A 16,521-nucleotide genomic window follows, 5' to 3' on the forward strand; every position below is an offset into this window, starting at 1 on the left:
GCTGTGCATATACAATACATTGGGTGGGATGTTTGGGAAACCTTCCACCCCTGAGAGAGTGAGGACAACTAAGTATGCTGTACTACCAGTTATGAATATCAAAGGCACATGCACTGTTTGTGAACTGCTATGTATACTGCCATTAGTATGTTACTCACTTCCTGAACAGTTTGTGTGGTTTTGTTTGTGTTGGCATTAAGCACAGTCTGCTCAGGACAACTGGACATATTTCTATGCTGTGTATGCTTACCTACACCCTTGGTTGTGCCTGACTACTGCGAGGGTATATAGTACCTTTTGGGTAGGGGTGCAGAACTGCGAGTGCATTATTTATTATGCGTGTGATGTTTATCTTACTGAACATGCAGAGTTGCTGTGTACCTGTAAGTCTGTGAGAGGCTTGTAGTCTGTCTGAAGTAGCTCCCACCTGTGGACATATCCAGATGAGTAGACAGAGGTCAGCCTAGTATTCTTTGACTGTGCACCACAGCAGTCTTTTCAACTTTACCTGAACAATGGCATTGTCTACAGGTGGTTGCTAGCAGTACATGGCTACCTCCTTTGATATTTCTGTGTTGTACTTCTACACCAGGGGCATGCTTGTGGGGATTCATTCTACAGCTATTTGCAGAGTGTGTAACAGCAGACAAGCTGATATGCCTGTGTGTTTCTGACTCTTCTTCGGGCCTCAGATACTCTCATGTATATATTTGAACAGCCTCAGGAAAGGTACATATAACTAAGGATACACCTGTCATTATAGTTCAGACATTTTTGCAGTTCAGACTTTGGGGATTCAGAGCATATCTATTACTACACCTTTTTCTGACCGTGCAAAGCGGTGTCTACTCTCACTTATTGACATTTGTCATTAAGTGAGATTCAACCCCTTCTGCCTACTGTTAGTACATTTCACAGAAGAGTCCAGTGGGGCAGCTGTAACATTTTGTTTTACAAATCAGGAGTCATCACTGTAGAGCGATCACTGTTGGGAGGAGTCTGGCCTGTGACCTGTACAAATATGCCAGGTTTATCCTGCTCTGATACTGTGTGTGGGGTTTGTAGCTGCTACTGTAACCTTATTCCCCTACTAGCATGGCTGATTCTCTTTTTCACAGTCATGTGTCATGCAATTCAACAACACCTGCTGGTTAAGGCCCACAGAACAAGATTTGTGTTATGCCATTCCTATTTTTCCCTTTACATTCATTCATGGTAATGCATGATATATTGCTTTCAGCACTAAGTTGGCCAATATATCTGCTGTGGTGTAGTGGTGAATTCATGTGCAGACTGGTTCAGAGTCCCAAAGGTCCAGGTTGAAGGACTGACAAGGGTATTTTATTTTGCTGCTAAGGCAGTACAGAGGGCCTTAATCATACAGAGTGGCTATGGCACTTTTAAAGCAGTTATGTAGAAAGCTGAGGATTTGCTTTGGTTTAGCTTTAATGCTTATCAATCATTAGCTAAAGCACAGAAGCTCACACCCGTGCACCCCCACTAACTACTGCTTAAAAGAAGTGCTTACTCCCGCTAACCCCAGCTAATTTCTTATAAAAGAAAGAAAATGGGGAGATAGGAAAGTGGTGAAAAAGGGGGGCACAAAGAGGAAGGAGCAGTAGGAAACCAACTGGGATGTGCAGGATGGGGGTGTAAAGGGAAGGTCCATAGCTGCCCATTTCTTTACCAGCAACAGCTGTGCGTATGTGAAATTTGGTGTGAAATTTGAAACCTTCCACCCCTGAGGAGGAGGTGAGGGACAACAAAATATGTTGTACTGCCAATAAGAATTATCAGTTTACATGTCCAGCCGGACATGTGTGCAGTGGGCAGCTATGTATGGGGCGTAATTTTTTTTTGTGAGTGAGTCCAAGTCCAACAAGATTTGCCCTTTTTATTTTTTTTTTCAGGTGAGAGTGGAATGTGGGGAGGTAGAGGATGTAGGTATATTTGCAGGGAGGTAGGTTAGGGGAGAGGTAAACAGACAAGACAAACAAGATGCATACAGAAGTGAATTTGACACATGGGGTGGAGTGAACACAATTGACAGGGAAGGAGTTGTTTGGAAATGCCAAGCCCATGAGCCCACAGATAGTAACAGTGGAACTGACGATCCCCACACATGGGCAGTCACCACTGCACCTTCACAGCCCTGAGGGTGGCTGTGCTGGGGCCTGAAGTATGATGGGCAGGCTCACCTGAGAGAAAGCCACTCTGCGCCTCAAAGCTGGCATAGGGGATCAGCGACTGAACACTGGATCTCCCCTCGCACCACAGCCGAACCCCCTTCCGAAGAGGTGACAGGTGGCCCTTCTCCTGCCAGCTTGCACAGGAGGGGCCGAGCGCCATCCCGGCAAGCGCTTCCACCCAAAGTGGCACAGTACCAGCGGAGGAGGAGCCCAGGCTGGGCACGGGGCTACTGGTGTCAGTTGCGCTTTCGCCAACTGAGGAGTGACAGGGTGTGTCGCTGGGACCGACCTTCCCACTCGTTCTGTGATTAGGTGTGTTTAATTACCGCCATAAACAGCAACATTCCAGATTAGTTGTAACAGCGTGCATTAATATTCCCCATTAACCCAACACACCAAAGGTTCCAACAGTTGAACAGCAAGAATAACACATGCATATATTGGGCATACGGTGGATATTCCAACAGCATGCAGAGATATTTGGTAGCAACAGGCCACCACCATGAACATGGTGTTTTGAACAGAGGCACATGCATCAACATCATTGCAAATATTTATAAAACAATGGGACATATGTCCCAGCAAATACTTAGTTACACATACCCGTTGGAGGTGTGGAATTGCATGGTTTATGCACATCACGGTGGGGTATAGAAAAACCTTGGTTAACATCTTATAATGACCTTTTTAGTCTACACTACATTCCCAGTATTTCCGCAAATTATTATATCCCCTACCTGTATTATTACTTGCCACCATACATTAGGTTGTGTCATGGGTTTTGGCTAGTTTAATATATACCTGACCTATATCCTGACATACTAACTGTCCAGGATGCAGATGTTACTGCTGTTTATATTTCTTGTTTGCATTTATATTTCTTTATCTACATGTCTGGGATGTTTCACATGACATTTTCACTTTGATTTGCTTTAGAACCCTGCATTTCTTGACACACACTCACATTTCCTGGTGAATAATTACATGCTACACGTGTGCCAGGTTTACTTATTCATGCCAGCCAGTAACTGACTGCTATTGGTGTATATATGTTCCACAGCTACTAGCGCTTCCATCCCACCCACTTTATATGGGACGCTGCATAACTCTGGGTTGCCAGCATTTTCAAGCAGTACTGTTTGTATAATGCAAAATTACAACAATATTTCAGACTCTGTGACACAGACACACTCTGGGTTTAGACCTTTATTAATGACATTGCACAGTTTCCACAGGCTCCTCCTTTGTTTGTTTTAACAGTGTTTGTGAACATGTTCAAGACATATTATACCTTTATTAATAAGTTTACGGCAATGTCTTTTTTCAGGCTCGCTCACTTATGTTATATGACAGTGCCTGCGAGGGATATTATTCCAGACATATGTTACCTTTCATAATGGGTTTACTACACTCTTTTCTGCCACTCTCTGACATTTTATCTGACAGTACATGCAGAGGACTTATTCAGACAGTCCTTGGCTGTTTATTGGACTACAACACTTTCTTTCATGCTCCCTCCCATATTTTTATATAACAATACATGCAGAATAATCACTAACCTGCCTGGTGGTGCAGCCTTAGCAGCCTATCAGCATAGGCTTGCCTGATTCACCAGCACAGTCACCTACAGCTGTAAAGTAAATGAAGGGATATTGAGACATACCTATCCGTTATACATACTCCATTATCAGATTCTTACATGCACTACATTTCCATGGCTACATACTCAGTTGTAGGCATTCTGCATCCCACAGACCTCCTGTATCCACTGGTTCAGGCGGTCTGCTTTCATCTCTTCAGGTCTGCATGGTGTTGTGGACCTGCTCACCAGTCGAGGAATGCCTGTGGCACTGGTGAGATCCACTGACTAGCAGTTCAAGCCTCTGCCTTGTACTCGTCCCTTGGAACTGGCCCTGCAGAATCTTGTCTTGTGGCCCATTGGACAAAAGCAGCCAAACCATGTAGCGTTAAGCTCAGAAGCGTGAAACCCTCTCCTACCTGCCATTGCAAGCTGCCGTGAGCTACAATCCAGTTATGGCGAGTATCCCCACCTATGGGGCTTAAATATGCTGCATTTCCTTTTTGCTTGATTGACCGTTTTGTAAAATTCTGGAGCTGACTGCAGACCTGCTTAGTAATGGTTAAACTATCTTTTGTAAGTTTATGAATGTTAATAGTGGCTGCTTCCCCTATGTTGTCATGGCTTAGTGGTTCTATACTTTGATTATGATGCAAAAGGTCCTAGGTTAAATTACCTTGTCATTCTTTTATTTTAATAATGCTGTCTAGACAGGCTGGGGGTGTGTGGCTGTACGTTTAGCCCAACAGCTCTATGTTGCTCCCGGTGCTTCCCCGGTGCCCTGGTTGGCACTGTGGAGCGCGTCCATGCAAACATTGCGTGGGTAACACCAAGCACGGAAGACGCTCTATTGTGCTGGGTAAAGCACTATTACACTATAGACGCTCTGTTTAGCTGGGTGAAGTGCCCTGTGTGCCACTATGGGCAACTCTGTTTAGCTGGGTGAGCGCTAGTAAACTATGGGCAACTCTGCAGCTGGGTAAAGCGTTGATAAACTATGGGCACCTCTGTTTAGATGGGTACAGGCGGCTATTAAACTATGGGCACCTATGTTTAACTGTAAAATGTTGTAACAGCAGGCTATTATATCTGGGTCCTTTAAAATATATATTTTTCACTGATACATTGGCCATGTCACTGCTTTTAATAAAATTTTAATCATATATGTCTGTATTATTTCAAATACTGATTTAAAACATAAATAGAAGAGTGGTGTGACTTTCGAACGGTAGATATATCTTTGTGCATATGCTCTACCATTCGTATTATTGCTATTTGGATTAATTTGCATAAGTAGTTCTTATATGCTCTTCAATGTCACAATTGCTAACTGTGGTTAGCAGTAGTTTTACCAGCGCAAACAAGCAAATCACGAGACAGCTATATCATGGATTTAAAAAATAAGAATTAATATTTTACGTTTATAACTGTGATGGGGTTTTACAGTGTCAGGGGTGTGGTGTTGGGTGCAAGTACATTTGGCGAACTTCGGTCTTGTCTGTTGACATTATGCTAAAACAGAGGCATTTTGGACTTTAGACTGCTTGGCGGTCGGACCGCCCTGCCCTACTCAGTCCATGTAGGTGCGGATGAGTCCAGCATGCCCTCATGAATATTCATGGCATGTTTGCGATCTACGCTCAACTGCAGCCTCGAGTGAACATATTAAGTCTTACCACGGAGTTCGATGATCAGAGGGTCTGTCTATTACAGTGTCATCTTGTTCCTGTTCTCACAGTTGGTCTTCTGTTCTTTTTGAAAACTGTTTCACTTAAAGTTTGTTGCTGCTGTCCTCTCTTGCTTTCATTCACTGCTGCATATGTTTTAGTTACTCCATTATCTCTTGCTGCACAAAACCATCTCCAGTCTGTTGCTGCTTTTCTTTTTACTTTCTGTACTGCTGAATTAAGTTTTACTGCTAAATTCTCTGCTGCCACTTCACATGGCTCAATTTCCCTCCTTTACACTTCCAAAAATGTTATTACTCATTTCATCCCATGAAATAGCAGAGCTGTCCTGGACCATCCCTGCTCAATATTTTGATAGAACTATCATTTAAAACACCTAAATACCAGTTCTGTTATCTGCACCGCTTCCATGGATTCACTTACTTCTTTCTCCAAGGGAGACAGCTAAATGCTGCTCATTTTAACATCCACATGCGGAATCTTTGCTTACATTATGAAGCTCCATGCAAACATTTTCTCAAATTCTCATTTTCCACCTACAAAATCTCCGCAAGCTTTTATCTCCTCCATGTTGCTGCTTCCCTTTCCTTGCTGCTGCTGTAGAACCACTCTGGCTTCATGCTTGGCTCAAAGAGCAGGGACATTTATTTATATACAAAAAATCTTGATCATGTCATGCAATTCAACAGCACCTGCTGGTTAAGGCCCACAGAACAAGATTTGTGTTATGCCATTCCTATTTTCCCTTTACATTCATTCATGGTAATGCATGATATATTGCTTTCAGCACTAAGTTATTGTATATCTGCTGTGGTGTAGTGGTAATTCATGCAGACTGGTGAGTCCAAGGTCCCGGGTTCGAGACTGACAAGGGTATTTTATTTTGCTGCTGAGCAGTACAAGGGCCTTGTCATACAGAGTGACTATGGCACTTTTAAGCAGTTGTAAGCTGATTTGCGCTGGTTTGCGCAATGCTTATCAATCCTTAGCTAAGCACACACAAGCTCACACCCGTGCACCCCCACTAACTACTGCTTAAAAGTGCTTACTCCCGCTAACCCCCGCGCTAATTTCTTTTAAAGAAAAGAAAATGGGGAGATAGGAAAGTGGTGAAAAAGGGGGCACAAAGAGGGAAAGACAGTAGGGAAACCAGCTCGGGATGTGCAGGATGGGGGTGTAGGGAAGGTCCATAGCTGCCCATTTCTTTACCAGCAACAGCTGTGCATATGTATGAAATTTGGTGTGAAATTTGAAACCTTCCACCCCTGAGAGAGGGGTGAGGACAACAAAATATGTTGTACTGCCAATAAGAATTATCAGTTTACATGTCCAGCGGACATGTGTGCGAATTGGGCAGCTATGTATGGGGCGTAATTTTTTTGTGGTGAGTCCAAGTCCAACAGATTGCCCTTTTTTATTTTTTTTTTCAGGTGAGAGTGGAATGTGAGGTAGAGGATGTAGGTATATTTGGGGAGGTAGGTTGGGGAGGTAAACAGACAAGACAAACAAGATGCATACAGGGGCGGAATTTGACACATGGGGTGGGTGAACACAATTGACAGGGAAGGTTGTTTGGAAATCGCAAGCCCATGAGCCCACAGATGGTAACAGTGGAACTGAGATCCCCACACATGGGCAGTCACCACTGCACCTTCACAGCCCTGAGGGTGGCTGTGCTGGGGGCTGAGTATGATGGGCAGGCTCACCTGAGAGAAGCGCCACTCTCGCCTCAAGCTGGCATAGGGGATCAGCGACTGAACACTGGATCTCCCTACGCACCACAGCCCGAACCCTTCGAAGGGTGACAGGTGGCCCTTCTCCACCCACGCTTGCACAGGGGGGACGAACGCCATCCCCGGCAGCGCTTCCACCCAAAGGTGGCACAGTACCAACGGAGGAGGGGAGCCCAGGCTGGGCACCGGAGCTGTTGGTGTCAGTTGCACTCGCCAACTGAGGAGTGACAGGTGTGTCCGCTGGGACCGGCCTTCCCATACGTTCTGTGATTAGGTGTGTTTAATTACACCATAAACAACAGCATTCCAGATTAGTTGTAACAGCATGCAGTAATATTCCCATTAACCCAACACACCAAGGTTCCAACAGTTGAACAGCAAGAATAACACATGCATATATTGAACAACAGTGGATATTCCAACAGCATGCAGAGATATTTGGTAGCAACAGGCCACCATGAACGTGGTGTTTGAACAGGGCACATGCATCAACATCATTGCAAATATTTATAAAACAATAGGACATATGTCCCAACAAATACTTAGTTACACATACCCATTGAGGTGTGGAATTGCATGGTTTATGCACATACGGTAGGGTGTAGAAAAAACCTTGGTTAACATCTTATAATGACCTTTTAGTCTACACTACATTCCCAGTGACTGCAAGTGTATATCCCCTACCTGTATTATTACACTTGCCACCATACATTAGGTTGTGTCATGGGTTTGGCTAGTTTAATATATGCCTGACCTATATCTGACATACTAACTGTCCAGGATGTAGATGTTACTGCTACATATTTCTTGTTTGCATTTATATTTCTTTATCTACATGTCTGGGATGTTTTTACATGACATTTTCACTTTGATTTGTACAGAACCCTGCATTTCTTGACACACACTCACATTTCTGGTGAATAATTACATGCTACACATGTGCCAGGTTTACTTATTCATGCCAGCCAGTAACTGACTATTGTGGACTGTATATATGTTTCACAGCTACTAGCACTTCCATCACCCACTTTATATGGGACTGCATAACTCTGGGTTGCCAGCACATTTTCAAACAGTACTATTTGTATAATGCAAAGGTACAACAATATTTCAGACTCTGTGACACAGACACACTCTGGGTTTTAGACCTTTATTAATGACATTGCACAGTTTTCCACAGGCTCACTCCTTTGTTTGTTTTAACAGTGTTTATGGCAGACATGTTCAAGACATATTATACCTTTATTAATAGGTTACAACAATCTTTTTTCAGGCTCACTCACTTATGTTATATGACAGTGCCTGCCGGGATATTATTCCAGACATATGTTACCTTTCATAATGGGTTACTACACTCTTTTTCTGCCACTCTGACATTTTTATCTGACAGTACATGCAGAGGACTTATTCAGACAATTCTATGGCTGTTTTATTGGACTACAACACTTTCTTTCATGCTCCCTCCCATATTTTATATAACAATACATGCAGAATAATCACTAACCTGCCTGGTGGTGCAGCCTTAGCAGCCTATCAGCATAGGCTTGCTGATTCGCAGCACAGTCACCTGCAGCTGTAAAGTAAATGAAGGGATATTGAGACATACCTATCCGTTATACATACTCCATTATCAATTCTTACATACTACATTCCATGGCTACATACTCAGTTGTGGGGCATTCTGCATCCCACAGACCTCCTGTATCCACTGGTTCAGGCGGTCCTGCTTTCATCTCTTCAGGTCTGCATGGTGGTGGCGGACCTGCTCACCAGTCCGAGGAATGCCTGTGGCACTGGTGAGGTCACGAGCTAACCGGTTCCAAGCCTCTGCCTTGTACTCCGTCCCTTGGAACTGGCCCTGCAGAAGTCTTGTCTTGTGACGGTGGACAAGCAGCCAAACCATGTAACGTTGCGCTCAGAAGCGTGAACCCTCTCCTGCACCTGCCATTCTGACTGCAAATGTGAGCTACAATCAGTTATGGCGAGTATTCCCGCCTATGGGGCTTAAATATGCTGCATTTCCCGCACTTTTTTGTGATTGACCGTTTTGTAAAATTCTGGGCTGACTGCAGACCTGCTTAGTAATGGTTAAACTATCTTTTGTAAGTTTATGAATGTTAATAGTGGCTGCTTCCCCTATGTTGTCATGGCTTAGTGGTTCTATACTTTGATTATGATGCAAAGGGTCCTGGGTTCGTACCTTGTCATTCTTTTATTTTAATACTGTCTAGACAGGCTAGGGGGTGTGGCTGCGTTTAAGCAACTTAGCTCTATGTTGCTCCCCGGTGCCCTACGGTGCCCTGGTTGGCACTGTGGGCACGTCCGCGCAAACACATTGCGCTGGGTAAAGCGCTTTTAAACTTTGGGCAACTCTATTGTGCTGGGTAAAGCACTATTACACTATGGGCAACTCTGTTTAGCTGGGTGAAGTGCTATTACACTATGGGCAACTCTGTTTAGCTGGGTGAAGCGCTATTAAACTATGGGCAACTCTGTTTAGCTGGGTAAAGCATTATTAAACTATGGGCACCTCTGTTTAGATGGGTACAGCGCTATTAAACTATGGGCACCTATGTTTAACTGTGTAAAATGTTGCTTAACAGCAGGCTATTATATATCTGGGTCCTTTAAAAATATATTTTTTTTTCACTGATACATTGGCCATGTCACTGCTTTTAATAAAATTTTAATCATATATGTCTGGTATTATTTCAAATACTGATTTAAAACATAAATAAGAAGGGGAGTGGTGTGACTCGAACCGTGAATGCCTTCTCTTTGTGCATATGCTCTACCATTACGCTATTGCTATTTGGATTAATTTGCATAAGTAGTTCTTATATGCTCTTCAATGTCACAATTGCTAACTGTGGTTAAGCAATGGGCACACCCGCGCAAACAAGCGCAAATACGGGCAGCTATATCATGGATTTAAAAAAAATAAAATTAATATTTTACGTTTTATAACTGTGATGGGGGTTTACAGTGTCAGGGAGTGTGGTGTTGGGTGCAAGTACATTTGAGCGAACTCGGTCTTGTCTGTTGACATTATGCTTTTTAAAACCTTGCAGGGGCGTGGACTTTTAGACTGCTTGGCAGTCGGACACGCCCCCTGCTTGCCTACTCAGTCCATGTAAGAGTTACGGATGAGTCAGCATGCCCTCATGAATATTCATGGCATGTTTACGTCATACCGCTCAACTGCAGCCTCCGAGTAAGACATATTAAGTCTTACACGGAGGTTTCGTGAATCAGAGGGTCTGTCTATTACAGTGTCATCTTGTTCCTGTTCTCACAGTTGGTCTTCTGTTCTTTTTGAAAACTGTTTTACTTAAAGTTTGTTGCTGCTGTCCTCTCTTGCTGCTGTCACTGCTGCATATGTTTTAGTTACTCCATTATCTCTTGCCACAAAACCATCTCAGTCTGTTGCTGCTTTTCTTTTTTACTTTCTGTCACTGCTGAATTAAGTTTTTACTGCTAAATTCTCTGCTGCCACTTCACATGGCTCAATTTCCACATCCTTTACACTTCCAAAAATGTTATTACTCATTTCATCCCATGAAATAGCAGAGCTGTCACCTGGACCATCCCTGCTCCAATATTTTTGATAGAACATCATTTGCAAGCCACCTAAATGCCAGTTCTGTTATCTGCACCACTTCCATGGATTCACTTACTTCTTTCTCCAAGGAGACAGCTAAATGCTGCTCATTTTTAACATCCACATGCCGGAATCTTTGCTTACATTATGAAGCTCCATACAAAACATTTTTCTCCAAATTCTCATTTTCCACCTACAAAATCTCCATAGCTTTTATCTCCTCCTCCATGTTGCTGCTTCCCTTTCCTTGCTGCTGCTGTAGGAACCCTCTGGCACCATATAGCAGCTCCAAAGAGCAGGGGACATTTATTTATATACAAAAAAATCTTACTTACAACACATTTACATATTTAGAAATATTTACAAATGTACAAATATATGGATATACAAATATGCAAACATATTAAAAATTTCCTTTACAATCATCCTAAATTTTCAGCACTATTATACCCCCACTTCTTTTCCATAACCATCATATGATTTACTTAATATTGTTGTTAAAATACATTTACCATTAAATGTAATTTCATTTATTCTTTCATTTCATATACTCCATATGATATAAAATAACTTTTTATCTTTTCTTTTAACACATTCTTTACTTCTATTCTTACAATATCCATATTTAATCATATCCATGTTTATTTTATCCACTTCTTTTATAGCTTCAAAAATCTTCTTTATATAGTTTTCTGCATAAATGTTTTACTGTTCTACTTTTTAAAAACACTGCTTTGTAGCTCCATCTTCTTCTTGACAATGTAAACATATTCTATCACACTTCTTTTTATATGGCATATTTCCTTTTACTGGTAATTTATCTATTGCCAGTCTCCACAAAAATCTTGATATTCTCCTTTCTGCTTACACCATTTGCTTCTTAGTTTTAAACCTTATTTTCTTCATCTGTTAGATTTTTCCATGGTTTTATATAGTAACATTTTATTATTACATTATTATACTTTACTTTTCTATCTTTTCCTATATCATCAATTTTTATTTTCCACAAAATATTTTTCTTGGTAAAATTTATTTCTTCATTTATACACTCTTTTTCTCTTTCACTCTTTTTTGCCATATCCAAAATGTATCATACTTATACCTATGCAGTTTCACTAATCTCTCATCTTTTTCATTTATCCACTTTAACACTTTGTACAAATTTAATGAAGCAGCATATACCATTGGGTTAATTAATCCTAAGCCTCCTTCCTCTTTATTTACAAACAAAACTCCTTTTTTTACTGGGTTTAATCTAGAACCCCACAACAAATCCAGCTCCAGACAAGTGAAAAGTGGAGTACCTCAGGGTTCAGTCCTGGGGCCGCTCTTGTTTGGCATCTACTTCTCTGAAGTACAGGTCAACACTAAGGGACTCTGGCTAACAAAGTTTGCAGATGACTGCAAACTGGGAGCCATTATTGAATCCCCAAATGATGTGGATACTCTACAAAAGGGCCTTACAGAAACAGATGCTTGGTGCCAGAGCCATGGGCTCAAGCTCAATGCCAAGAAATGTATTGTTATCCCCTTTGGGAAAAACATGTATCCATGAATTACCATATAGGTGGCAGTACACTAAACACAGAAAGTGTGATAAGAGACTTAGGGACACAGGTGGACAGTGGTCTCACCTTCGATAACCACATCGCCACAACAGTCAGGAAATCCTTCTATGTGGCACACCTCATCACGAAGGGCTTTTCATCTAGAAAAAGGAGGTCATTGTCCCACTGTACTCATCCCTCATTAGACCCATTATAGAATACAACGCCCCATTTGGTATGTACCTCTCAAGACATCTGCAACAACTGGAAAGGCCTCAGAAATACCTCACTAAAAGAATCACAGGCCTAAAGCAGATGCCCTACGCTGACCGCCTTAACAAACTCCAGCTATACTCTGTCGCATATCGTCTACTCAGAGGCGATCTCTGCTTAACATACAAGGCCATGTCAAACCCAGAGCTGTTGGACATGCTACACTTAAAGAAATCCCAATCCCTCAGAGCTACATGCTCCAGGGATCTAAACCTTATCATCACAATAAACAAAACATGCTGGAGGGATAGGTTCCTGACCCAGAGACTCCCCAGACTCTGGAATAGATTGCCCATACATGTCAAGCAGAGTGCCTCTTTGGACCTCTTCAAGAGGAACCTTGACGATTGGATGGGAGAAAGGAAATTCACCCCAGGGATCACGTCAGTCGCCCTGCTAGACAGGGGTCCAGGAAAGTAAATAATGTGGGAAGAAATAGCCAGGGAATTGTTATGGCTAGGCTTGTATAGGTACCAACCTATGAACCTATGAACCTATAATGAAAAAAAAAATGCAAATAGTGTTGGCAACATAAATACACTTGCTAAGTATGCTAGTTCCCCCCATCAATACTGAATTCATCAAACAAGCCCTTTTTTCTGAATAATAATTTAAATGTTCCCCAGAAAAAGTCAGGTTTGTCTTATTTCTTCTGTTGTTTTTTTCCCATTGAATTTTACGCACATGTTTATTCCCAAATTTTATACCTAGCACAAAAATGTAATTAATTGTAAAATACATACCCACTATCTTTACTACATCACCTATACCTTTCTTTTTCTTTTTATTTAAAGCCATCCCCCTTACCTCTAGACACGCATTTGTACAAATGATCACTTCTTTTATCCAAATTTAGTTTTTTGCAATTATTATGTCATCTGCATATGTTAATGGAACAAGCATTCTTAATCCTTTGCTGCCTTCATTTTGTCATTTATTTCACATACTATGCCATTCAGAACTAATGCAAAGAGTATACAATTCATTAGGCATCCCTGTCTTACACCACTCTTCATATGTACTTCTTGGCTTAACCAGCCATTTGCAAGTTTTTTTACTTTATTATTTCATTGACATACATCATTTCCTAACTTTCTCACTTATATTATATCCTTTCATTATTACCCATAAGATTTCATATATAATTGTATGAAATCCCTTATTAAGGTCTCCTATCATGAGCTTTGCTTCTTCTTCTTTTCTATTTATAATACCTTCCACAATTTCTCTAACTATCATTGGTAATTCTTGACAACCTTCCCTCTTTATATTATATAGCTATCTTCCATAATATTTTCCATTTTGGTTTCAAATCTATTTTGTGTTGTTTTCTTGACAAACTTATAATCATTATTATTCAATAATATTGGTCTTCTGTCTGCCTTCTTCCATATGAATTTAAGTATTCCACTACATAATTCTTTCTATATAAAATCTTCATTTACCCATTCATTCAAAATCTTCAAAAATGTTTTTGTCAATCTCTTAAATTTTTATACATCTCATATTCTATTCTATCTGGTCTGCAGCTAAATCTATATTTACTTGTCCTAATACTTCATCAGCTCATTTAAAGAAATCTCCTTTTCTAACTCTTTATTCTCTTTTTCTGTTAATATTTTTACTTTCCATGTTTTTTCACTACCTTCTTTTTCTTTAAACATTTCTTATACATATTGTACTACACTTTTCATAATATTTCCTGAGTTCTTTCTATTTCTCCTTCTACATTTTTTATTTCTCTCATTACACTACCATCTTTTTTTTGCTAATTTGCTTAAGTAACTTGATTAATCTTCTCTTTTTTCTTTTGAAAATATATTTGCTTCTACAATGCTTCTTGTATTTTTCTTGATTTCTTTCATATAATCTTTTTCTTTGTCAAAGTACTTCTATCATTATAGTCTAAATATTCTAATGCATCACTATAATGTTTTTTTTTATATTTTCTTTTTCGACTTTTCTGACATTATATTGCCACTGTAAAACATTTTTTTATTTTTCCTTAAATATCCACCATCCAGTCCAAATTTTATAAAATGTTCTCATAGTAATATTATCATTCCATAACTGTTATTACTAATCTTTCCTTTTTTATCCCATGCTTTTTCATTTATCCTTTTTATTCCTTTGCCTATTGTTATATATTCCCTATTTTCCTGTATATCTAGCCATATTGCAAGATGATCAAAAAATCCTATTTCAGCTACCTACCCTTCTCCTGTAGCTAAACATTCTGATACTATAAAATCTCTTTCAGTTCTATACATACCCCTTTTGTAAGTCCATGAATTGGTCATGGGTAAGTATAAGGCTAGCTGCCCTAGTGGGACATTTTTAAGCCAAGCCAGTTTCTTTTTTATGCTCAAAATTGCCTATCCCATTTGGCATAGATTGGCCTTACCTATCCCATGGTTGATAACTATATCTTGCCCCTAATAAGAATAACTGGGATCATACCATAGATAATTGGAGGGGACGCATGCATGGAATAAAGCATTTAGTAGCTGCCTCTGTCTATTAATAGTACAGAGGGTAGTCCTGGGGTAAAGTTTCTGTTTCTCATCCATAGAGCTAAGATGCACTTGAATATGGACAGGGATTAACTTTGTTTTATGTGGATTGGGAATCTGTTCCACAGCAGTGGTATCCTCTACAAGATATACCTGTCCCTCAAAACCATTCTTTTGATGTTGCAGAAGAGGTTTACATCTCTAGACTGAGGATTTCAGATGCCATTTGACTCATGTGCAGTAAATCCATTAGTAATGGTTTGGATGTCTTGTATGCCAGACACAGGTTACCTCTTAGCAGTCTGTAGGATACCTAGTATAGTGACACAGTTTAAGTTGGCCCATGTATGGCATGTTGTTTAGGCCTTGTATCCTTGTAGTAAGGCATCTCTGGGGATTCCTGTTGCTGCATGTATCTGGACAGATACATGCCAAAGGGCCATTATATTTAATGATTGACCTAATGAGGGCTGAGTAAAGGGGAACAATGACATCCCTAGATCTAGACACAATCCCTTTGTTTATAAGCTGTTCAACAGAGAATGACTTTCTTACAACAATGGGCACATGTTGGTCAAAAGTTAGGTCACTCTGCACATAAGTTCCCAAATTTTGATCAACTGGATCAACTCTTAGGGATGTATTGTCAATGTGGTAGTTTCCTGGGTAGATGACTTCCCAAAGGATACAATAATGCATTTCCTGGCATTTAGTTTCAGTCCATGATTTTGGCACCAGTTTTTTTTTTTTTTTTGGGACAAACCTTCTAGCAGGATGTCTAAGTCATTTAGAGATTCAATGACTGCTCATAGCTTGCAGTCATCTGCACACTTAGTCAGCCATAGCCCTTTGCTATCAGCTTTTACTTTAAAAAAGTAAATGCCAAACAGTAGAGGTCTCAGCACAGAACCCTGGGTGATTCTACATGAAACAATATTTTGCAAGGCTATGTTAAAGAAATGGGTGATCTCCTGGTGGCAGAATCTCTACATAGTTCTCAACGGGAAAGCCAGATCAAGTTACTGAAACCTTTCAATGTGCAAGTTCTTTTACTGGCATGCTAAATGGTGATAATGAAAAGAAAGATACATATACTATCTAAAATGCCTTTGTGATAAACCATTCATATATGTTACCTACAGGAAGTTTCACCAGTTTTGCAATAAAAGACTGAGACATTACTTACGGGAGGTGTATCCAGGCTCGTGGACCAATGTGATTCTCTTGAATCCTGTTGTTGCTTAGAGTCAACACACTCAAGTTAAGAGTTTTATTGAGAACTCCTTCTGGGACTTCTTCAATATGGTTGCTGTCCAGATGCAGCTCCTGTGGTGAGACAATAACAATACATAATTAGCAGTCAGACTTACAGAACCTGACAGCCCATCTTAGCACCCA

The 16,521-nt window shown here is 40.6% G+C and overlaps 1 protein-coding gene across 1 annotated transcript in view; it reads right to left on the reverse strand.

The window, feature by feature from the left end:
* The window catches only part of LOC122792885 (extracellular matrix protein 2-like), a 698,737-nt gene that overhangs the window by 182,647 nt on the left and 499,569 nt on the right, over positions 1-16,521 (reverse strand). The window contains exon 8 of the mRNA XM_044060447.1: positions 16,310-16,449. Within this exon, the coding sequence (XP_043916382.1) occupies positions 16,310-16,449 (140 nt within the window). The remainder of the gene's footprint in view (positions 1-16,309; positions 16,450-16,521) is intronic.

Source organism: Protopterus annectens, chromosome 1.part0 (assembly GCF_019279795.1).
Source record: "Protopterus annectens isolate FY-2018-M chromosome 1.part0, PAN1.0, whole genome shotgun sequence".
NCBI classification, from domain to species: Eukaryota; Metazoa; Chordata; order Ceratodontiformes; family Protopteridae; genus Protopterus; species Protopterus annectens.